Source organism: Phalacrocorax carbo, chromosome 23 (assembly GCF_963921805.1).
Source record: "Phalacrocorax carbo chromosome 23, bPhaCar2.1, whole genome shotgun sequence".
Classification (NCBI taxonomy): domain Eukaryota; kingdom Metazoa; phylum Chordata; class Aves; order Suliformes; family Phalacrocoracidae; genus Phalacrocorax; species Phalacrocorax carbo.
Genome location: NC_087535.1, coordinates 212,489 through 234,891, shown reverse-complemented (window position 1 = coordinate 234,891; position 22,403 = coordinate 212,489). Strand labels below are relative to the sequence as shown.

The window sequence follows — 22,403 nt, the reverse complement described above, 5'->3', positions numbered from 1 at the left end:
GAGAAGAGGAGGCTGGGGAAGAGAGACCTTATCGCTCTGTGCAACTGCCCAAAAGGAGGCTGTAGTGAGGGGGGGTCGCCCTCTTTCCCAGGTTACAAGCGATAAGACGAGAGGAAATGGCCTCAAGTTGTGCCAGGGGAGGTTTCGATTGGATAATAGGAGAAACGTCTTTACCGCAAGAGCGGTCAGGCACTGGAAGAGGCTGCCCAGGGAGGTGGGGGAGTCGCCATCCCTGGGGTATTTAAAAGACCTGTAGATGCGGTGCTTGGGGACGTGGTTTAAGTGGTGGCCTTGGCAGTGCTCGGTTAACGGTTGGACTTGATGATCTTAAAGCTCCTTTTGAACCTGAACTTATGTTTTATTGGTGCTTTTTAAAGGTCATGCCGTGAAAGGGCGCACTAAGAAAACCTGATGCCCTGAGCACGTTACTTCTGGAGAAACGCTTGGCCTCTGCAGCTCGGACTGTTTGTTTCCTTGCCCCTGCTGGTTCTGCCTGGGACATCCCTCATTTGAAATGGCAGCGTGAGCGTGCTCCTTCCTTGTCTTGCAGTGGCCTGGAGGGCCCAGGAGCAGGGGGGCACAGGCTGCGCTGAGGGCTCTGGGCAGCACGGCCCCTACCAGGCTCCCAGCCTGGCAGCACGGGGTCACAGGCTGTATGGAGCACGGCCCCGCCAAGTCCCACCTCACTGCCCGCTGGGAGCCCCACGCCGGTGCAGGGCCAAGCCGTGCTGGGGCAGTGCGGGGCTCCAGCTACACAGCCATGCCAGCCGCTTTAGCAGGGGAGCACAAGGCGCCCGCTTCCCCCTGGGCAGCCCCAGGCTTGCCTGGGCCCATGGACCCGCCAGCGCAGCGGGCCGTCCAGGCAGCAGAGCTGCCAGTGCCGTTGATGGCAGGAGGGCCCTGGCAGCAAAGGGTGCCTGAGGGGCTTGCGGCAGGCTGGGCAGCTCTCGCACTCACGGGTCAGGGCGGCTTTTGGCCGTGATCCTCTGGGTAGGGACGGGCTTCCCTCATCCAGCTCTGGAAGGGGGCTCCCGTGGGAGCGGTGCCTGTCCCTGGAATGCTCCAGACGGGCTTTCCGAGTCAACAGAGAACGTGGCCGCCTGGGACGTCCTTGATGGAGAAGGCACTATACCCCAGGACGCCATGTCCATGACAGCAACTGCAGGACGGAATAACAAAGGCTTGCAAAATGCAGCGCCTGTGGGAGCGAAGAGCCTGGCCTTAGCGTTAGATGGTGGAGCCCATGACGGCAGCACCCCAAGGGCTGTGGAACCAGACAGCCTTTCTGGGAAGCCCAGAGGCGGTGGTCCGTCAGAAGGGAACACGGGTCAGGGAGCTCAAATTGGCAAGGGCAGAACAGAATAACGAGGGGCGAAACGCTCAAAACTTCCCCGTCGACAGTAACCAATGTGACACAGAAGGACCCCCAACAGAGAGCAGCGAGATCTAGAACGGGGACGCGCACGGGCGGAGGAACGGGGTTTCCGACAGGCCAGTCACACAGGCTCTCGACACCCGTTCGACAGAAACTCGGCAACAGCCTGGGTGCCGGGAAGGTGCTAGGCCAAATTGTTCCCTCCGCCCCTCCGGCCCCACTACCGGGACAGTAAGGGAGGAGCTCCGAAGCCTGGGAGCCCCGAAGAGCTGGCCCAAGGCTTGTTGCTCGACCCGCAACCCGGGCCTGCCATCTGCCCGGCTGCCGCAGTGTCACCGAAATCAGGAACAAAACTCCTTAACATCAATGCAGTGATATCCTGAAGAAAATGGTCGTTTTGGAATTCTCTGCTGAGCCACAAGAACGAACTACGTGAGCTCGGCAAAACAGAATTTGATGGCCAGAGTTGGGAACTGAGAGATAGAGAAGCACTTGTTTTACCACTATTTCCTTGAGGAGAGCTGAGAGACTGATCAAAGCAAACATCCCACCTCAGAAGCCGCAGAGAACTGGGCAATAAAGTGTATAGTTAAGGAGAAGAACTGGTTCTTCCCCCAGAGGGTGGTGGAGCCCTGGAACAGGGTCCCCAGGGAGGCCGTCACGGCACCAGCCTGGCGATATTCAAGCAGCACTTGGACAACGCCCTCAGAGGCACGGTGTGAATTTGGGCTTGTCCTGTGCCGGGACGGGAGCTGGACTTGACGGTCCTTGTGGGTCTCTTCCAGCTCAGGGCATTCTACGATTAGACGCAAACTGCACAGTGAGGAAAAATCGAGGTCTGAGTAGCGAATACAAAGATTTCTGAGGTAGCACTGACGTGAGCCAGTACGCTCCAGGGACACAATGTCATATGAACACAACAGTGCTGGTCTTGGGCCCCAGCTGGCTTTATGTTTTTACTCCTAGCTCATGTCACCTGTAAAAACAGTAGCTGAGAATTTATTATAAAGAGCATAATAGAAGAAGCAGCTTCTGAAATGAAGGAATATTCTCGGGCCAACCCTGAAAAACGCTAACAACTTTAACTTTCCGTCCCTACAGTCAGCTGGAATCTTACAGTCGCCAGCTAAAATTCAAGTCTTACAAAAATGCAAAATCGAACCTACAAGCCCAACACACAAATATATTATCTACCTTTTTTTTGCCCCCTCAAAAAACAAGTCTGAACACGTGACTGTTGACTGTGATCAAAGGAAGATGTGACATGACCCTTCAAACATTCTGGATGCGTAGGTGGGACTAAACCGTGTTTGTGAATTAAGAATATGCATGCTCATTAAGACAGGCGGGTTACATTTACCACCAAACCTCTACGTCAGCATTTGCCAACACTGTTCAGCTTTGAGTACCCAGAGCTGCGATCAGTTAACGTGAGAGCACCTCCTAGTAACATCCAAGTATTAAACTAACAACTATACCTCCCTAGCGCGTAAACGGAAGGAAGCTCAGATTGCGCCCCCTTCTCCTTACGCTGCCTTAGAACGTGACAGGCATTTGACTCCAGGTTGAAAAAGCGCCACGGTCACAGTCTAAGGAAACTGGAGTTTCCCAGGTCTCAGAGTAATTCTAGAGCTAAAGTGGTGACAGACATCACCTTTAGATCAGATAATACATGCCAACACTCATCACTGACCCGAGAAGGCCACCTCCTCCTGTCCTGCCCAAGGGTTTGAAATCCAACACACTTTCTTCCGAAAACGGGACGCTACAAATAAATAAGAGAACACCGTTAAGGCATTACTTGAGATGCGACTAGAAACACATTACGCGAGCAACCAAGCACTTGTCTGGAAGCACTGGAGCCTTTCGGGTACTGTTTTTCACCGCAGTTTGCTCGAGAAGAAATATAACAGACAGAACAGATGCTGAGAAATTTCAGCTACCCTGGAGATAGCTGTGGTGAACAATAAGATTGAGACTAAGTGCTGCTTCTCAGCGGGAAAGTACGCACCAAATAAATACAGTGCTCAGACTGGTATAATTTGTGAGTGATACAGAGGCAAAAAAAAAAAGCAGACGTGAGGAACAACATAAGACCCGACTACAACCTTTCTTTTGTGTAGTACTAAAGTGTAAACACACTACACACAAAAACTATAGGTATTACGTGAACGTATAGGTCATGTCGTCATTACACAGTTACTTTAATACTCACTAATATTATTTCTGTCCGTACCAGTACCTACAAAATCCAAACCTTTACTCATCCTCTGGCCATACGCATCTTTCACCTCAACATACACCAAGAAGCATTCGTAAACTCCAAACGTGACTACCTACAAATTCCAGTAAAGCCTGCAGCTAGGACATGTTTAGAGAAGACTCTGCAAAATTCGTGAAGAATACAGACAACATCACCAGTCAAGCAACTGAAAAAGCACGACGTTCCCAAATCTGACAACTTCTTGAGAAGAGGATCCGTAAACCTTTGCCCGTTGCATTATGTTTTTTTCCTCGGTAACACACCAAAATAGTTTTTGCCGTTGGTATCCAACAGCACCTGGTTCCTAAGCCCGCAGTCATCACAATCACTGACTCAAAGGCGCTGTCTCAACAACTACCCTGTTACCTTTACCTGGACGTGCTGAGGGTCGACAGAAGACGAGGATCAGGACCTGCGCCGGCACTTATTCCACCACATTCGCGCTGTCAGGGTTTGAGGAATGCCAGAACTTCGTCCATCTCCGTTCGGTGCAGCCATCCCACGAGATCCACTGCTGTCTGCCCCAGGAAACACTGCTTGCCCTCAAAGACTCCAACAGACTGCGTCCCTAAGCGGGGCATTATTTTAGTCCTTCATCAGGTAAGCGCAACATCAAACCAGAGCAAGGAAAATGCCTTAGTTAACCCTTACAAAGCCTGCAGGGTGTCACATGCTTCCCAACCCATCAACCACTCGGGATGTGCGAACCACGCACGGACACGACCTGCAGTGCACACGCCTGTACACACGCACGCGCACACCTACGCTACTACACTTCCCTCCTCCCCTCTATTTTCTGCTCTAAAAGTACCAAGCTCAATGCCAAGGTAAACGTGTGCAAGTAGTAAGGCACCAATTCACTCTAGATCAGCGGCTATTACCTTAGTGCCCAGACAAACGCTCAAATCCCCACGAGTCTCAAAAGTAACAGCTCTAACATTTCACGAAACTTACCGGCAAGGGCCAAAGCTGCCACCACCAGCAGCTGCACCAGGAAGGCAATTCTCATACGCGTCTATATCTATCTCCCCTTCTTCTATTGTTTACCTCTGCCACCCGTAAGCATTACTTTCTCGATGCAGCACTTTAAGCCACGTCTTTTCCGCACGGCAACAACAATCGTAAGCAACAGTGCCTCCAGCTGCCTTGCGGGCACTAAACACGACTGCCAGCTTTTCCCCCCTCCAGACATAAGCAGTTATTGACGCTTTCTGCCTCCCGGAACTGCAATGCAATTACTGGGGGCTACGTCTGGTAACCTCTGCCTCCGCCTGACGCTGCTAGTTGCCGTGTTCATCAACCCAAAGAAGAACAGGGCAGCGCTGCGCCCAGACTCAGGACAGTGGCCTTCAAGGGAGACACGTGGAAATACAGCTGCAGCCTCCTTGCAGAACAGAGAAGCAACAAGTAGTTTGTTCCCAGGTCTCAGAGTAATTCTCTAGAGCTAAACTGACCGTCTTCAGGTTTATGCTCAGATAATACATGCCAAGACCCATCACGGACCATGGGGAACTAACCTTTGTACGTCACGGGGGACGCCAGGGCAAGAGAGGAGCAGCTGGGGAGCTCGCACCCACACCCTAACACTCAACATGGGAATAAGGGTTGTCACACCTAACAAAAGCACAGCTGTGCTGAAATCAGCTCATACTCACACAACTGCCTTTCAGTGTCCCACACAGAGCTGCAGAGGCCAAGCGTTTCTCCAGAAGTAACGTGCTCAGGGCATCAGGTTTTCTTAGTGCGCCCTTTCACGGCATGACCTTTAAAAAGCACCAATAAAACATAAGTTCAGGTTCAAAAGGAGCTTTAAGATCATCAAGTCCAACCGTTAACTGAGCACTGCCAAGGCCACCACTTAAACCACGTCCCCAAGCACCGCATCTACAGGTCTTTTAAATACCCCAGGGATGGCGACTCCCCCACCTCCCTGGGCAGCCTCTTCCAGTGCCTGACCGCTCTTGCGGTAAAGACGTTTCTCCTATTATCCAATCGAAACCTCCCCTGGCACAACTTGAGGCCATTTCCTCTCGTCTTATCGCTTGTAACCTGGGAAAGAGGGCGACCCCCCCTCACTACAGCCTCCTTTTGGGCAGTTGCACAGAGCGATAAGGTCTCTCTTCCCCAGCCTCCTCTTCTCCAGGCTAAGCCCCCCCAGCTCCCTCAGCCGCTCCCCAGCACGCTCGCTCTCCAGACCCTTCCCCAGCTCCGTTGCCCTTCTCTGGACACGCTCCAGCACCCCCAGGGCCTTCTCCGCCGGGCACGTTCCAGCCGCTCTGCCCCAAGCCTGGAGCCTTGCCTGGGGCTGGTGTGACCCAAGGGCAGGACCCGGCACTTGCCCTTGTTAAACCTCGTCCAGTTGGCCTCGGCCCGTCGATCCAGCCTGTCCAGGTCCCTCTGCAGAGCCTTCCTGCCCTCGAGCAGATGCCAGCCGGGTGGGTCAGGGCCAGCTCGGAGGGTTTCCAGCCCGGGAGCATTTCGGGCAACGCCGCAGCAGCACGTGCCTGCTCGGAGACGGATCTTCCTCCGCCTGCCCGGACCGCGGGCACGTTCCCGCCCTCCTTCCCGGCCTGCCCGAGCCCTCCCGAGGAAACGGAGCGAAGGAAAACCCCCGATGAGCCCGAGGCGAACCCCAGCTCGCCGCTGACCAGGGGTCCCCCGGCGCCCGGCCCGACCCAGGCGGGCTCGGCCGCACTGCCCGACCCGGGCCCACCGCAGCGCAGCGCAGGGCGCGGAGCGGCCGAGCCGGAGCCCCCGCGCCGCCCCAGGGCTCCGGCGCCGCCGCCCCGGCCGGACCGGGCCGGGCCGGGCCGGGCCGGGCCCCTCCCCGCCGCGCCGCGCCGCGCCGCGCGCAGCACCGACCTCGGCCGCCGCCCGCGCCGGAAGGGCGGAGCGCCCGGCAGGGCCCCGCTAGGGCTGCCCGTGGCGTTCGCCTGACCCGCGCCGGCGCGCTCGGGCGGGACCCGGCGGGCGGGACTCGGCGGCCCGCTGCGCGGAAGGACCCCGCCCGGAAGCGGGCGCGCCGCCGCGGGCGCCGCGGCTCCGGGGAGGGGCTCAGCCCAGGGAAGGGGGGCGGCGGCGCTGCCCTCGGAAATGAGCCCTTTGCTTCCTAAGTAACGCTCGTACTTCGACTGCGCCGGTAGCGGTATCCTGAAGAAGACGGAATTTGGGGAATGTTCCGTAAGCCCTAAGAGCGAACTCCGTGAGCCCGGCACACAGACTTTGGCGGCCGGAGTCGGGAACTGAGAGACAGGGAAGCCCTTCTTCTACGACTCTAGCCCTGAGGAGAGCTGAGACACTGATGGAAGCAAACGTCCCGGCGCAGAAGCCGCCGAGAACGGGGCGATAAAGTGTATGGTCAAGGAGAACAACTGATTGGGATGCTGACAAGAACTAAAGCAAAGTGCCCTGTACGGGAGCTCCCCTCGATACAGCAGTAAAAACCAGGCCCATAGGCCGGCAACCGCCCCCTCCCTCTAGTAAGCAAGCCCCTTACTCCCTGAGCACGCGCGGTGAATTAAAAGCGAGCTGTACCTTTACATCGAGGCGAGAAAGCGATGAAGCAATTCTTAGTTGAGGCGTGTGAATGTTAGCTGTGACTGACACATTTAACTGTACAAATGCCTTGCAGTTCCTCGGGGTGGGGTGCAGCTTTGTGGGTTACCACCTAGCACCCATCTTTGCACAAAAATTGATCAAATAAAACGACTCCGCTCTGTGTGGAGTTTGGCGTTCTGCACGCCAGGCGGACGAACCCGCCTTTCGGGGTAACGTTAGTTACCGACGCTGGGCTCTGGCAGACGCCATCCGTGCCGGGCGGGAATGCCTTTCTGAGACTCTGGATGAACAAATGTGCGTAACGCTGGCTGGCACCGAGCAATGGAAAACAATGCTCTTTTCTGGGCCTGGATTTTGGGTCTGGGGAAGGGGTTGGGGGCATGCTGGGTTTGCAGGCTCTGTTGAGCTAGATGGGCTCCCCAGTCCACAGAGTGGGGGGCAAAACCACAGTGCCAGGTTGTTTGAACACACTGGAGCATTTCATGTCACCCAAATCTCATCTGGCTCTGGTGCTTCTGTCCCCAGATTCTTGGATACTTTGACATTGGTTTCACCTCTGTCTTCACAGTTGAAATAATCTTGAAGGTGAGTCCCTCTGCCCCGTGGTCCTGGCTGTGTGCGTGACCCAGCACATGGGTATAGACTGGTCTGGCCATGGGCATTCATGCTCTTTCAGCACAAGCTTGAGGTCCCAGTGAGGCGAACGTGCTGGCTGATCCTCGCGTCCCCAGAGTTCATGCAGTCTAGGTGGTGCATCACCTGCCCCAGCGGCCACGTGTCCCCTCCAGTGAGGTCAGGCAGCCAAGTCAGCTGTGCTGTGGCACAGGGACAGATGGGCCATGGCACCAGCATTTCAGTTCTGACATGCCCTTAACAAAAACTTTGAGAAAGAGGAAGCAATGGAAGTCTGTGGAGTAAAACAGTAATTCAAGCAGCTGCTGCATGTTGCTCCCGCTCCAAGGCTCTTTACTCTTCTCCTCTTTATGACCTCTGAATGACTGGGAAGTGTTTTGTCTCCGGCCAGTACGGTATAGAGGATTCAGCTTCCTGCCTGGCTGCAGAGGCAGAGGCCTGAGCAGGATAGGGCGCCCAGGCCATGGAGCTGTGAGAAGCCCCTCATGCCTTGTCCGCCCCAGGGCTGTGGAGGGACCATGTCCCCAAGCCCTGCCTGGCCTCTCTCCTAACTCCTTCTGCTCCCCAGATGACAGCCTATGGTGCTTTCCTGCACAAAGGCTCCTTCTGCAGGAACTCTTTCAATATCCTCGATTTACTGGTGGTCGCTGTCTCCCTCATCTCCATGGGAATCGAGTAAGCACCTCCACACTTCGCAGGGTGGGCACTGGCCTGTTTAGCCTGGCAGGGCAGCTGGGGTGCTGCAGCTCTCTGTGCTGGATAGAGCAGGAGCAGCCAGCCCACGGGCTGGACATTAGCCCATGTGTTAGTGTCCATGAGGTCATGCTTAGGGGGACAGGGCACGGACAACTGGGAGGCAGGGAGGCAAACTTCTTGAGTGTCAAAAGGGAAGATCTGGGTAGGAATTCAACTTGGAGCTGCTTTCTCCAGCTGCCTGTGTCCCTTGGCCTTATGTGGGGTGGTGGCTTAGTGATTTACGCGTGTCTCTGCCATCCCTTGCGCCTCACCCCCTGGTCCCGGCCTGGCCTCCATGGCTGCTTGGTGGGGCTGTGCCAGGCTGGCCTGGGCAGGGGAACCGCCCCATCGCAGCTCTACCTTCCTCCTCAGGTCCAGTGCCATCTCAGTGGTGAAGATTCTCCGGGTGCTGAGGGTACTGAGGCCTCTGCGAGCCATTAACAGGGCAAAGGGGCTGAAGGTAAGAGGGAGCCTGAGGCTGGGGTCCTCGGTCCGTGGGAGTCCTCATGAGAGGTTATGTGGCATGAATCATGCCCTGTGGGGTTTGCGGTGCCAGGAAACCAATTCCCACTCCCCATCCGTGGAAGGGGTCCGCCCCATCCCACTGCTCGCAGCAGGCTTCCGCTCTTCCTGGGGCCCATCTGTGCGGTGATAGGGTGTGGGACACGCAGCAGGGGCTTGCAGCAGGCACGCTCATGTGTGCACTATCATCGACCCCTGCAGCACGTGGTCCAGTGCGTGTTCGTGGCCATCAAGACTATCGGTAACATTGTGGTCGTCACAACGTTGCTGCAGTTCATGTTTGCCTGCATCGGGGTCCAGCTCTTCAAGGTGAGACGTGTCTAAGGAGGGCAGGAGAGATGTTCTGCTCAGGTGTATCCTAGACATAGCCCTTGGGGATGGTGTCTCCCAGTGTTGAGGTCAGCACAGGCTGTACTATCTGTGCTCCGCAAGAAGACCTGCCTGCACTAGACCTCCTGGCAGAAGACCCTGCAGTGGGAGGAGGGCAGGAAACACCCAGGATACTGTCAGGTCCAGACAGCACATGTAAGGGGTCTGGCTGCCTCAGCCCACTTAGTGCCTCAGTTTCCCCTTTTGAAGGCAGCAAGTGCTTCTGACTTCCCCTGCGCTTTGGATGCAAACTGTTTCCTTTTTTCACAGCACCGCTCTTGCTCTCGGAGCCTTGGCTGTTCCAAGGCAGAGCTGGCTCTGGCTGAGCTCAGCTTTGTTCTAATAATTGAGCTTAAATTCCCGGCTGGCATGGGGAGAGCTTTCAGGACACCCTGCAGGCTGAGCAGACTTGTCAGCATACCTTAATTTTTAGTTAATTCTAGGGTTACCGCTTTCTTCCCTATTTTCCAAATAGTTGGCTCCCAGATAGGATGAACTAGGTAGGTCTCAGCTCAGGGCTCTGGAAGATTTGTTCCCAACACTAGGCAACATTTACTTGTCTCAGCCTGGGATTGACCCCAAGGTCTGCCATGGCTCCTGCAACACCCTGTGAACTGGGTTGCATTGGCATGCAAAGCAGGGAAGCCAGCGGTGGTGAGAGGCAGGGGCCAGAGTTAGCACAGAGGCAGCGTAGGGACTGACTGTGGGCTGTGAAAAAGTCAGAACTCCCCAAGGCTTCTCAAGTCACAGCAAAATCGTAGCCTCTTCTGATCTCTGGTAAATGCAGGGCAAGTTCTATAGATGCACAGATCCATCCAAGGTGACGGAGAAGGAGTGCAGGTAAGAGCTGTCTGCAGCTCAGCCCCAGCAGAGCAGTGGCCAGGGATGGGAGGGGGCCATTTGTGTTCCTGCATGGGGATGCTGCATCCAGAAAGTGGAGCCGAGGCCTCATGCTGTTCTCCCTCACCAAATCAGAAACAAGCACAGGGCAATCTCCCACTCCCAGGGACCAAGGAGCCCTGGGCCAGTGCGGCAGCGGGTGGGCTGACGGTGGCCCTGCCTGGGGACCGCTGCAACCCTTCTGCCGCAGGGGTTATTTCATCAGCTACGTGGACGGGGACCCCACACAGATTGAGCTACAGAAGCGTGTCTGGTTGCACAGCAACTTCCACTTCGACAGCGTCTTCTCAGCCATGATGTGGCTTTTCACTGTCTCCACCTTCGAGGGCTGGCCAGAGTGAGTCTGGTGGAGCACGGGGCCTGCTGAGGGACTGGTCAGTGCTGGGAGCAGGTCACTGCCACAGGCCTTTACCATGGCAAAGGCGGAAGAGCTGCCCATGGCTGAGGAGCAGGGCTAGCCATCCTGGCAGTGGCTGTGGAGCTGACAAGGTCATCAGCAGCCTTGTCCCACTTTTGTTGGATTTGGGATGTCCCAGGCAGAACCAGCAGGGGCAAGGAAACAAACAGTCCTTGTTAACCAGATGTACCGCTGGGCGCCTGACAGCACATTCTGGTCTACTGGCCCTTTTTCTTCTTGGCCCACAAAAGGGTTCCGAGAGGAGAACCGCTGCTGGAAGCGGCTGTCTCGTGGGGCAAGAGCAAAGCCCCCTTTCCAGCACCCTTCCTGGTTTCCCGGGGGTGCCCAGGAGAGATGGAACCCTGCCCGGCAGGCCAGGCCAGGCCAGGCAGCCGCCTGGCACGGGAGCGTGGCAGGGTTCAGCGCGCCCGCAGGCACGGGCTCCCAGCGCCTGGGACGGCAGCAGCCGCTCTGCCCCTCCCGGCTCAGCCCTGGGGAGCCCCAGTGTGACGTCAGAGCCGCCACTGTGAGCTCAGAGCTGGCCACCCGCACAGCCCTGTGGCGCGTGGGGCAGGAGCCCACAGATGCGTGTGGCTGTTGCCCGGGCAGGTGCGCTCCTGCTGAGAGGCGGCGCGTGGCTGCTGCTGGAGCTGGTTTTGCCTGGGCAGGCCACGCTTGCTGGGGCTGAGGGGGAAGAGCTGAGCGGGGAGCCTGCCTTGGCCCAGAGATGGCGAGGAGAAAGGCCCCCCAGGGAAGACACCAAGGGGCCTCCAAAGGCTCCGTTGGGATTAATGCCAGACAAGAGCTGGCAGGGGAGGCAGCGGGGCCGAGCTGCTGCCAGGCCAGCGGGTACGAAGTGGGCTGCTCCTGCCTGGGGCGTCAGGTTGTGGGGGGGAGCAGGGCAGTGGCCCAATATAGTCAGTGGCGTCAGAAGCCAGTGTGCAGCAGGGGCCTTTGGGGAGGGGGTAGCCTCATGCTGCAGGGTCCAGAGCCCAGCCCTGCTGCGCAGGGAGATGTTGCTGCACAGGGAGGCCAAGCCCCTGGGACCTGACACTGCCCCCCCTTGGGATGCTGAGGCGGGGTCCTGCCTGGCTGTGGTGGGGCAGCTGTGTGGGGAGGAGAGGGGTCGGGAGAACGCCAGTGACCAGGGAGGAGTGGGGTGGCCCACGATGGGGGACAGCAGCCTGTGCCCTCTCCCCAAACAGCCACCGAGAGGTGTCTGCGAAGGGGCAGTTGGTGCCAGGGCCCAGGGAGTGACGGGCTCAGAATAGGGCTGTGCTGCCGGGTGGGCGTCCCGAGGCGGGGGACTGCTGCAGCCAGCTTGCTTCCTCTTCTCCCACTGCAGGCCTGTGAAGCAAAGGATGGGGAAAGGAGAGGGACGAGGGCCTGGAAGTAGCCCGGCTGTGCTGCCCTCTCTCGCTGCTGCTGGGACAGCCCGTCCTCTGTCAAGGGCCTCTGCTCAGGCTGCTCCTGCCCGCCTCGGCTCCCGTGGCGTGGGGATGGTGGGCAACCGGCATTTGTCTTTTTCCTCCCACAGGAACCCGTGCGTGGAGGTGGAGCTGGTGATGGTCCCCTCCACCTCGGCTCCCTGCTCTGCCACGCAAGGGCCTGCCAAGTGGCGCAGCAAGGCCACAGGGATTGCAAGTAAGCTCAGCACTGCTGCTTGCTGTGACGTCCCCTGGGATGAACTTGGAGAGCTGCGCTGTGCCAGAGCTCTGGCCAAATGTCACGAGGGGCAGGAGAAGTGCAGGCTGCCCCAGGGAGGGAGGGAGTGCGTAGGACTGGGTGCCCGCCTTCCCGCAGGGAGCTCAAACACGTGTGGCTGGGCATCCTAGAGAAGAGACCTCAAGAGACAGGCCTAACTTTTCTCTGGCTTTTTTGCCCAGGGGCGGTCCTCAGCCTGGCTTGGCATCTGGCAGGTGCCCTTGTCTCCCTGTGGAGACATCTGCTGAACACACGCATCTTTGCCAGGTACATACTACCTGTTTCTGCCGTGGTGGGGGGCGGGGGGAGAAGGGGGATGTCCCTTCCCCCAAGCAAGGGGGAGAGTAGAGGGTGTTCCCCAGCCAGCAGCCCGGGGCTCCCGCTCGTGCGCCAAAGCTCGTGCGGTGCCCGTTCTCGGGGAGAGCCAAGAGCAAAGCCCCTCGGCAGCCCCACTCCCACGCATTTACCGGAGCCCCAGAACCCTCCCGGAGATGTAGTAGGACAAACGGCCGTGTAGCCAGAAGCTCAGGAGCACAGCCAAGCCTCCGCAGGGCAAGGGTCTTCCCCAGCTCTGGCAAGAGACCACACAGGTCTGGAAGGAAAGCCAGACAAGGCCCCTGCGCTTCCCAGCTGCGCGGAGAAACACCCCTAAGAGCAATGTGTGTGCCTGCAAGTGAGAACCGGCCTGCTCTCTCAGCCAAAGAGAGGGAGCAAGGTCCACCCCAGAAGGACTACTGAAAAGCAGTCCTCATCTGCTCAACCTCTCTACTTCCCTGCACGATTTTCATTCCCTTTCGGAAGGTGCTCCTGGAGCCCTTCGTTTGGGGAAGATCTGCCGGCAGCGTTGAACGGCGTGGACAGAAATCGTGTTTGTGCTGGGCGCCAATCTGTCAGCTCTCTGTCAGTAGCAGGCTTGCAAAGCAATGGCTTTAGGGCCTGAAGAGGGAAATCCACGGGTGAGGGGGTTTGCCCAAGACTTGCAGCACTGACAGCCACAGGACTCCCTCTTTTCCAGGCAAAAGATGGGCCCGCAGAGCAAGAGGTTCTTGAAAGTCGTCTTCCTGTGGCTCCCAGTGGCTCTGGGTGAGTTTTCATGAGCAAACACAGCCTGGCTGTGCTGGATGCCAGCTTTCCTTTTGGGCCAGTATGTGTGAAACGCCCGTGGTGCGGGTGCGTCCTGAGGAGGTCCTTGACTGGCACTGGCATTTGGACTACCGGTAAGACTGGTAGCCTCCCAGCCGTGCTGCTGCTCTGGCCACTGGGCCAAATGGCTTGCTTAGTCTGCAAGTCTGCGAGAGAAGGGCGTAGCTCTTTCCAAGCCTGAGCTGGGGATTCCCAGACGGGAGGGGCCGTGCAGGGGGACCCATGGAGAGGTACCTCTCCTAGCCCATGCAGCCCAGCCTCGGTGCTCACCGAAGCAGTGAGGGGAAATGGGGAGTAGCTCTGGGGCACCGAGCACACCTGAAGGCCACGGCTACGCAGCCCCCTCCAGCCTGGGCTGATGGCTCCCGGTCAGAGGCGCGTCCTCTCTCTGCACCCCACGTTCCCCACCTCCTCAGCTCACCTGCTGCCCAGCCCCAGGGCACCAGGCAGGAGGCAACGCAGCTGCAGGGATGGCTAGCAACTCCGCTAAAATAGCTGTCTCTCGGTGATGTGAATTGCAGCTGGTGCTTACTGCGCGACCTCGCTGCCGGTGTGGACAACGCAGGCAAAGGGACTGATAGAGGTCAGTGACTCGTTGCTGGCAGTGGCTGGAGGAATCAGAGGCTGCGCTGCTGCCACGCAGGCTGACCCAAAGAAGCGGCAGCTTGTGCCTTCCTAGGGAAGCCTCTCCTGGGAAGCCCCGGCAACTCTGGTAGCAGATGCTCTAACGGAGCATTTTTCCCTGCCAGGAGCTGACACGCGTGTCGTCGGCAAACCTGAAGATGCTGTGGTAAGAGAGGTTTCCTGAGCTGGAACTGGTTCTGTGCAGAAGCGTCAGCCGACCTCGTGCTACCTGCGCTCACTTTCCTAACAGCCAGGGCTCCCGTACTTCCCTCCTGCCTTTGCCTTTTGCTCAGCCTGGTGCGGAAGGGAAGCACTGGCAAAGCAGGGGAAGCACACGTGTCTCTCTCTCCTCTTGCTGAGCTCAGACGCTCCCCAGAGGCGATGGGCCGCTCTCTGACCGGATCGGCTTTCCTGTCGTGCAGGAACTTGCCCGTTTTGGTGGCGGAGGAAACCCAAAAGACACGCTCTCTGCTGGAGGAGGTGGCTCAGCTGAGGGCACAGATCCGCAGTTTGAAGGTGATCCTGCATTTTGGGGAGGGAGGCTTGGCTGGGCAGAACCCCTGAGAACATTTTCTTCAGGATTCTGGGTGGGGTCTGACTGCTGACTGCAGCAACCCAGCCTTTGCCCCAGGGGCTTGCTGGGTGAGCTTCTGCACTGCACAGGCCCCTCTCCAGCCCCAGTGTAACAAGGCCGCTTCAGGCAGCAGAGGACTCCTGAGAGCCTTTCCTACGTGCGCCGGTGCCTCTGGCTCCTCTGAGCAGGCTCCTGAGGCAGTGGTGGGACCCAGGCACACGTACAGCGCCAGCCATGGCTTACAGGGCCTGAGCCTCTCTCCCAGCTGACATGGAGAGCACAGCGGGTGTGGACGGTGGTGTGGGGACCCACATCAACACGCCTTGGGGTCATGGCCATGGCCGTGGCCACAGATAAACTTCCTAGTCCTCACGGCTCATGCCGGCAGGAGAATCTTGCAGCTCTGTGGACAAGGCTTGCCTTGCCTTGCCTTCCTGACACTGACCCTTTGCCTCTGCGGGCGCTAGGAGCCACGCTGCACTGCCTGCTGACGTGGTCCTTTTCTGTGTTGATTTCTGGCGTTCCCAGGAAGCTCAGGAAGTGAACCAGGCAGCGTCCAAGAAGGCTTTGGGTGCCTACATCGAGATGTCTGACTGGGCCCTGGAAAGCTCTGGTATGGACACAAGCCGCCCAGTCCTTGCCCTGCGCTTGCCCCTAGCACTCCCCAAAGCAGCCCGTGCTCCAGGCGCTGCTCTCCAAAATGGGGCAGCTTAAATCCTTCACGGGGTCCAAGAGCAAGGCTGTGGCAGAGTGGGTCGCTCAGACTCCCTCCCACTCAAGCCCTCGGCCTCCACACAGGTGCCCCTGGCGCTGCCCCCGCACGTCTTCCTGTGCTGATGGAGGGGCTCTGCTCCTCTGCGCTGCATTTGCAAAGGGAATGGCTGGGCTGTCCTTTGCTGCTCGTGCTCCAAGCCCTCAGCTTTGGTCTGCTGTCGTGCTCGTGGGCGCCTGCAGGCTCCCAGAGCCCTCAGACCTTCTCCTCGTGGTGCTGTGAGAGAAGCACTCACCAGGGATGGGGCTGTCGTCATTGCTCTGTGCAGCTGGGCACCCCCCCGCCCCCAGTGTGGTGACGAGGACAGGACTGACAGACGTGGAGCTGGACGGCGGCATCACAAATACTGCCTGAGCACCAGCTCCCTCCTAGTCTGCGGCCTCTAGCAGTCATCTGCTCTCCCTTCCTTACAGGTGCCACCATTGACACGCAGAGAACTTCCGAGACCTACGACTGCCAAGAGAATTGGGGCTGCAGGGTTTTATGGTTCTTCCACGCTGCCAAGCCTCCTGAGACTATTTTGCAGGTATCGTAGCAGAAATCTTCAGGGAAGGTGTCCTTCCTTCCCGAGAAGTTGGGGACTGACCTCAGGGGCTCTCCCCTCAGGCCAGTGGTACTGGTCAAGCCCACCGTGCTGCTCAGGTTCTGGAAACCAAAGCTCTCACACAGGGCTGGGCTTGCTAGAGATCCGTGGTTGCCCTGGGGAGGTGAACAGAGGTGAACTGCTACATCTTGCCCGCAGTCCTCTGCCACAGCTGGGTGAAAGCCTTCCTCCCTGGCGACCCTGGTTCCACACTCACCCCTAACGGTGCCTTTTTGCGGGCGGGAGGCGGGAGGTGGCGGGTGCCCTGCAGAGCCGCTGGGCAGGGACGTGTTTCTGCGCGGGCCTGACTAGGATGCTTTCGTAACCGCTCTTCTCCTCTGCTCCCTAATACTGAGACCCCCTTTGTCAGGCAGGGCAGGGGGCCTCCTGCTTCTCTCCACTTCCTCACAGGCGCCTCATTTTCAAGCTGAAATAGGCCCCACAGACACGCCGGCGCCTATGCTTCGAGCTACGCGGGCAGTGGTGTTGGCCCCAGTGCTCTCTCACACTTCATTGCTGTCGCGTTCTGGTTGCAGGCGGATGTTTCCCCAGGAAACTGCTGGCCTTTCCAAGGGCATCAGGGCCAGGTGGTCATCAGGTTGCCAGCACGAGTCCATCTGACTGCCATAACTGTGCAGCACATCTCCAAAGACGTGTCTCCATCTGGGACCGTCCTCAGCGCCCCCAGAGACATCGCTGTCTTTGTAAGTCTCTGCTGGGTGCTTCTGGCGGGCATCTGGCCCTGGGGCAAAGCCAGGACAGGGCCCTGCCTGCTTTTGTGCATCTTCTGGGGCTTGTGTCCTGATCTCTCGCGAGCACTGCAGTGCCCTCGCGGGACGCTTCAGGGGCTCGAGAGGTTTCATCCCTCTTGAGGTTTGTTCTGGCCAAGCACCTCTGGGTTCTTGACCAAATCTCAAAGTGGAGACTGAGCTCCGCCATAGCCGGTGCTAGGCTGCTGCTCGAGCCCCAGGAGAGGGTGGGTGGATAACAGGGCTGAGCCAGCGCGTACCTTGCCTCTCTGTCGGGATGACTCTGAGCGGCTCTCCTTGTGCTTTGCCCCTGAGGGAGTGGATGCGGACGGAGAAGAGGAAACTCTCCTTGGGACGTTCACGTACGACGTGGCAAAAGAGTCTATTCAGACCTTCCCTCTGAAGGTACGCTCCACGCACGGGGACGAGATGCCAGGGAGCACGGCAGGTTTGCCTGGAGGTCCATGGAGGAAGGGCACGTGCTTTCTCCCTGGGCAGAGGGGCCCGGGCCACCGTCACGAGGGAGAGACCTGCGGGCTTGGGAGGGCTGAGTAGCACGCGGTGGTGGTAGCAAGAGGGTAGCAAGGGCAGGGTCAGGCCCGTAGGAGCACGAGTCCCGAGAGATCCCTGGCTGCGCCCGGTGCCTTCAGCAGAGGCAGCTGCACACGCGCCCACTCCACGCAAGCAGCGTCTTTGTGCCGTGGAGAAACAGGGCGGCCTGGTGGCGAGAGGCGTCGGGCAGCAGCGTCGCTCCATGCTGCGGCCTGCTGGCAGGCTGGACAGTGTCCTCTCCTCCCACCACAGCACGGCCCTTCTCCCGCGGCGCTCTCACGCCTGCCAGGGGGAGAGCAGGCACAGCAGGCAGCGGCAGCTCGGCGGGGTTGCACACCAGGTGCCCCACGCGCAGGGGCGCCTCCCCGGCCTCACTGTCAGCACAGAGCAAGGGGCAGCGGGACGGGGCAGAGGGAAGGGAGACCGAGCCCCAGCCGGGCCGGCGTGCAAAGACGGGGTGATGGCACTGCCGCTCTTAACACCCCCGTTTCCTTTTCCCACTCTTCTTCACAGAACGCGCCGCTTCCCAGAGCCTTTCCGTCTGTCAAACTGCTTGTGGAGAGCAACTGGGGAAACCCAGCGTACACCTGCATTTATCGAGTGCAGGTTCATGGGAAGATGGCGCAACCAGAGAGCCCCAGGTGAAACCAGAGAGGAAAAAAAGTCAAACGTGAGAAAGAAGAAGAAGGGGAGGAAGACCAAATAAATCTAAAAGATGTGGCAATTGAGATGGCTGTAGAACTGTAGAAGATTTGTCTCCAAAGCGGGATGCTCAAGACGTTCCACACTGCGGGAGGGGAATTCGGGAGCGTGTGGAAAATGTTAGAACTTGTATGCAATTTTTTTCTTAAAAACGAGGAAGATGGGAAGCATTGCCAAGACTGAACCTAGAGAGGGGAGGCCCAGCCTGTCAGCGCTCCTCCCGCCGCCCCCGGAGGCTCCGCAAGCGGCCCCAGCCCAGGGCAGGCCGAAGGGCCCGGCTTCAGTTCACAAGAGGGAGGCTGGCCCCGCCCGCCGGCCCGCGCGGGCTCTGCAGGAGCTCCCCCAGGCGCCCGCCCACCCTCTTCCCGGCTTCTCAGCCAATGGCGCCCGCCAGGCGGGGACAGGCAGGGCCCCCCGCCAACCACCGCAGCGCCCCTTCTCTGGCCCCGCCCCGCTGCGGCCGCGTGCCAGCGGACGAGCACGTTGCTACGGGCGCGCCCGGAGCGCCAGCCAGGGCCGCGGGTTCGAGTCCCGCCGCTGGCTTCGAGGCCCGGCGAGGTCAAGGAATGAGGCGCTTGCTGGCGTGAATGCCTCACGTACCAGCCACAGGGCTGCCCGCGCAGGAGGGGAAAGCTGGTTTAATGGGAAATTGTAGTGATAATTGGGTTTGAAGTACGGGTGCTTGTCATAGCTCTTTTGGTCAGTTATTAAGAGAAAAAGAATTTTGCCAAGGATGTTTTCTTGTTGGGGGGGTCCGAGTCCCCTGCCTGGTTTGGAAAGGGCTTCGAGTCCCCGAAGTTGACCAAGCGGGTTAGAGTCCCACTGAATGGGGTTTGAGTCCCCAGTTTGGCCACTTGTCTTGACTGGTCTCTGAATTTTGGCGTGGTTATCAGAATATGGATTTATTTTTGCATGTTTGGATCAGATAGTTGTTTTGGAAGTCACATTTAATATGGGTGGGGAATCGTCTAAAGGCACCGTCTTAAAGAAGTCACCTCTAGGGCGTTGACTGAAGCATTGGAAGGGGGGTGGGGGTGGGTTCGATCCCCTCACAAGGATGTAGTTTACTGAGTATTGTAATCATTGGTTGCCGATCTATACTTTGAAATATAATACTATAATACTACTATATTAAAATAATATGTATTATAATGCAATAATACCATAGTGCGGTTGATGATGTTTTGCAAAAGAGAAGGAAAATGGGATGAGATCCCATACGCGGGTTGGTTTTTCACGTTGCAGAGCAGCGATTGGAAAGGGGAAAAGATCGCGGATCGATTAGTAAGGATGCAAATGTTTTGGCCTTAGAACAATGTTGGGACAAACCACCCGCGTGATGTTGTTCTGCATGTAGTATTGGTAAAAGGAGGTGTAAAATACAAGGAGCTGGTGGAAGAGGAAGATGATGTAGGATGACTAGTGTCTCCGGCACAGGGAAGTCTACAGGGAGGTAACGATCAGTGTGGAAACAGGGAAGTTGGACAAGTGGATATGGGGGTGTAAATGGTGGTGCTGAATCACAGAATCACTAAGGTTGGAAAAGACCTCTAGGATCATCAAGTCCAAGCCCCGACCCAACACCACCATGTCTCCTAAACCATGCCCTGAAGGGCCACATCTGCACGTCTTTTAAATACCTCCAGGGATGGTGACTCCACCACCTCTCTGAGCAGCCTGTTCCAATGCCTGACCGCTCTTGCAGTAAAGAAGCAGTTCCTAATCTCCGATCTAAACCTCCCCTGATGCAGCGTGAAGCCATCTCCCCTCGTTCTATCGCTAGTAATAGAAAGTGAAGGGGGGCCGGAACGTCAGTGCTGTAGCAGGAAGAACTAGGAGACGGGGGGCAGTGCTACAAGCACCCTTAAGGCAGGCCGTGGGTCCGCCAGGAGGGTGGGTGCGGGTTCAAGTACCCTTCTCAGTAGCAGGCTTATGGGCTTGGAAGGAGATGGCTCGAATGTATGGGGAAGACGCGGCAAAGGTGGCAAAGGTATTGGAAACTGTTGTGGAGAATCAGGACCCGGAGTGGAAGGAGATACAGGTGGTCTTGAATATGTTGTTGAGAGATGAGGAGCAGAGGCTGTTGCGGTTGAGGCTGGGGAAGAAGCAGAGAGGGTTCACGCTCAGGATGCACAGGCAGGAAGGCTGGAGGGTCATTCTTGCCACCACCGATCTGAATCGGCACCTGAGCAGTCAGGCACAAAGGTTATTGTGAACTGAATAGCAGAGGTTGATATTGTGAGGGGCCTCTAGGCAAGAATGCACTCAAGGACGTAATCTCTGCGAGCGTGACGGGGATGCAAACGACCTAGCAGCTGGCGCCAGTCGAAACCAAGACAGAAGGAACTATGGACGTCTCCATCTAGATAAGAGTCACAACACCCGGTGAAACCGACACACCTTGCCCCACGCTGTGACAAGATTACTTGATGGGCCACCTCATGACCATATGTGGAAGAAGGACTCAGAGTTCATGGAAAGGACAGAAAAAACACCCCTTCAGCAAAGCACTAGGGACCACCCGATACCTCTTGGGGGGCTTCTGAGGGGCTTAAAACGCACGGGTAATTAGGAAGCAAGTGTTAGAATTAGTTCCAGGAAAGCTAATGCATATGTATATAACCGAGCAAGCTAAGCTTTGTCTATCCCGCCTTGTGGTATGCACGCTAGGAGGAATTATCCCCTGTGCGTCTGGCACCGTAATAAAGAATGCCCGCTTCGTAATACTACACTGGTGTTACGGAGTTTTATTCCCGATTTCGGTCACACCACGGCAGCCGGGCAGACTGCAGGGCGGGCTGTGGGGCGAGCAATAAGCCCTGGGCCAGCTCTTCGGGGCTCCCAGGGCCAGGCCTTGGGAGCCCTGCTTTCCTGGAAGTGGCTAAGGGGAAGTAGTGTATTAATTCCTTGTTTTGCTTTGCCTGTGAGGACAGCTTTTGCCTTACCTGTTATGCTGTCTTGATCTCAACGCACAAGTTTTCTCACTCTTACTCTTCCAAGCCTCTCCCCCATCCCTCCAGGGCAGAGAGGTCGAGCAACTTAGCAGCCTACTGGTGTTAAACCACAACATCCATACGAGGTAACTACAGCCTTTGATCCATGAAGTATCCCTAACCTCAAACACCGAGCTGGTGATCGGCTCAAGATTTGGTAACTATGGTATCCTAAAATCGATGCATGTGTAGCCAAAGCCTCATTTAGAGCAGCCTGGGGTGGCCTCATTTCTTGCGATTACCCAGAAATGGCCCCTATAGCAAACCTACCCTCAAATCATAGGAAGATTCTGAACTGCATCAACAGAATCAACCTAAGGCTGGTCCTAACCCATTGTGACGGATGTGCTCGACCCCTTGACCAGACTGGTGGTGCGTGGAATAATGGCTGGAGGTGACTTAGACACTGAGCTTATGTTTTTAGAGAAGGTACAGCGCTGAAGAAGCTTTCAGGGTGAAATGCAGCTGACGTGCGAGGAAGCCGTTCCGTGAAAGTTCCCTGGTAAGCTTAGATGTCAGCAATGCCAGGAGAACTTGGCGTACTGACTCTGAGAGGAGTTGTCCGGAGGGCGGAGCGGTGTGGGGGCATCGCGGCCGGGCTCTGTGATAAACGGGAACTCCAGGTACCATGGAGCTGGTACGCCGCACATTTGCGACCCTGGGCCAACGGTCCGTCATGCTTTTGACTAAATGCTGTCCTTTTGGTGAACTTTGCTCACTATAATATCATTCTAATACCAAAACACACCTCCATCCCAAAAGTTACCCACCTCTAAGGTGCGGCCACCCCTCACTGGGCACGCGCTTTGAATTTTTCTAGCCTACATCTTTAAAAGCAAAGCGAGGAAATTTTACGCCAGTCATAATAAAGGGATGTATGACTAGAGTCACTCAAGCTCCACCTGAAAGATAAAGAATAGTATGAAATTTGTGAAGAGAAAGAGGGTGTCAGGGAAGATACCATCGCGTACCACTCTGACTTCTGGGACCAGTCGATGGGCTGAGCCTCTCTTAGCCCGCGGTGGGATGCCTTTGGGTAAGATTGGAAACCTCTACAGAGTCACTTTAAATCTGTAACGTATTAGAGTTGCTTTGCTTCATAGTAGAGTTGCTTCATATTTGTTTAGCATACTTGTAGCCCAGCAGTGTACTCATATCCTCGGCATTTATGTGCGTCTTGTAACCAGCAATCTTATCACCGGTGACCCAAAGAACCTGTGTATCTGCCGCTTTAATAAATCGCACTATTCATTGA

At 57.1% G+C, this 22,403-nt stretch overlaps 3 protein-coding genes, 1 long non-coding RNA gene and 2 other non-coding genes across 23 annotated transcripts in view; 3 read left to right on the top strand and 3 right to left on the bottom strand.

The window, feature by feature from the left end:
• Positions 1–3,461, top strand: part of LOC135316927 (uncharacterized) — a 4,177-nt gene extending 716 nt beyond the window's left edge. Inside the window, exon 2 of the long non-coding RNA XR_010376125.1 lies at positions 378–3,461. This is a non-coding gene — a long non-coding RNA (uncharacterized LOC135316927). The remainder of the gene's footprint in view (positions 1–377) is intronic.
• Positions 1–7,142, bottom strand: part of LOC135316926 (sperm-associated antigen 4 protein-like) — a 19,543-nt gene extending 12,401 nt beyond the window's left edge. The window contains exons 1-5 of one of the 18 annotated variants that reach the window (XM_064472156.1): positions 6,501–7,142; positions 5,294–5,401; positions 4,011–4,156; positions 3,069–3,140; positions 958–1,159 (exon numbers count right to left, since the gene is read on the bottom strand). The gene's annotated coding sequence lies outside the window, so the exon portion shown is untranslated. Of the gene's footprint in view, positions 1–957; positions 1,160–3,068; positions 3,141–4,010; positions 4,230–5,293; positions 5,402–5,877; positions 6,450–6,500 lie in introns of those variants that run through there. The other 17 variants (XM_064472157.1, XM_064472148.1, XM_064472144.1 and 14 more) reach the window with 17 other exon arrangements.
• Positions 1–22,403, top strand: part of LOC135316966 (sperm-associated antigen 4 protein-like) — a 24,070-nt gene extending 1,667 nt beyond the window's left edge. The window contains exons 3-13 of the mRNA XM_064472446.1: positions 12,290–12,396; positions 12,639–12,723; positions 13,472–13,539; positions 14,121–14,182; positions 14,349–14,389; positions 14,646–14,739; positions 15,326–15,410; positions 15,983–16,095; positions 16,689–16,856; positions 17,217–17,306; positions 17,967–22,403. Coding sequence (XP_064328516.1) covers positions 12,290–12,396; positions 12,639–12,723; positions 13,472–13,539; positions 14,121–14,182; positions 14,349–14,389; positions 14,646–14,739; positions 15,326–15,410; positions 15,983–16,095; positions 16,689–16,856; positions 17,217–17,306; positions 17,967–18,098 — 1,045 coding nt within the window. The 3' untranslated portion in view covers positions 18,099–22,403. The remainder of the gene's footprint in view (positions 1–12,289; positions 12,397–12,638; positions 12,724–13,471; positions 13,540–14,120; positions 14,183–14,348; positions 14,390–14,645; positions 14,740–15,325; positions 15,411–15,982; positions 16,096–16,688; positions 16,857–17,216; positions 17,307–17,966) is intronic.
• LOC135316983 (small nucleolar RNA SNORD45) lies at positions 2,985–3,069 on the bottom strand. Its single transcript, XR_010376147.1, has one exon. It is a non-coding gene; the product is annotated as a small nucleolar RNA SNORD45 (small nucleolar RNA).
• LOC135316991 (small nucleolar RNA SNORD45) lies at positions 5,058–5,142 on the bottom strand. Its single transcript, XR_010376155.1, has one exon. It is a non-coding gene; the product is annotated as a small nucleolar RNA SNORD45 (small nucleolar RNA).
• On the top strand, positions 7,697–10,696 carry LOC135316925 (voltage-dependent L-type calcium channel subunit alpha-1S-like). Its single transcript, XM_064472139.1, has 6 exons — positions 7,697–7,781; positions 8,398–8,504; positions 8,937–9,024; positions 9,288–9,395; positions 10,243–10,295; positions 10,546–10,696. Exons 2-6 carry the CDS (start codon positions 8,398–8,400, stop codon positions 10,694–10,696), a joined length of 507 nt encoding a protein of 168 aa, XP_064328209.1. The 5' UTR covers positions 7,697–7,781.

Bases quoted from the DNA above. Each gene is read 5' to 3' on its own strand.
- LOC135316925 (XM_064472139.1), top strand. From the start codon at position 8,398: ATGACAGCCTATGGTGCTTTCCTGCACAAAGGCTCCTTCTGCAGGAAC. The intron at 9,396-10,242 runs GTGAGACGTGTC...TGGTAAATGCAG, and splicing joins TCGGGGTCCAGCTCTTCAAG to GGCAAGTTCTATAGATGCAC. The intron at 10,296-10,545 runs GTAAGAGCTGTC...CTTCTGCCGCAG, and splicing joins GTGACGGAGAAGGAGTGCAG to GGGTTATTTCATCAGCTACG.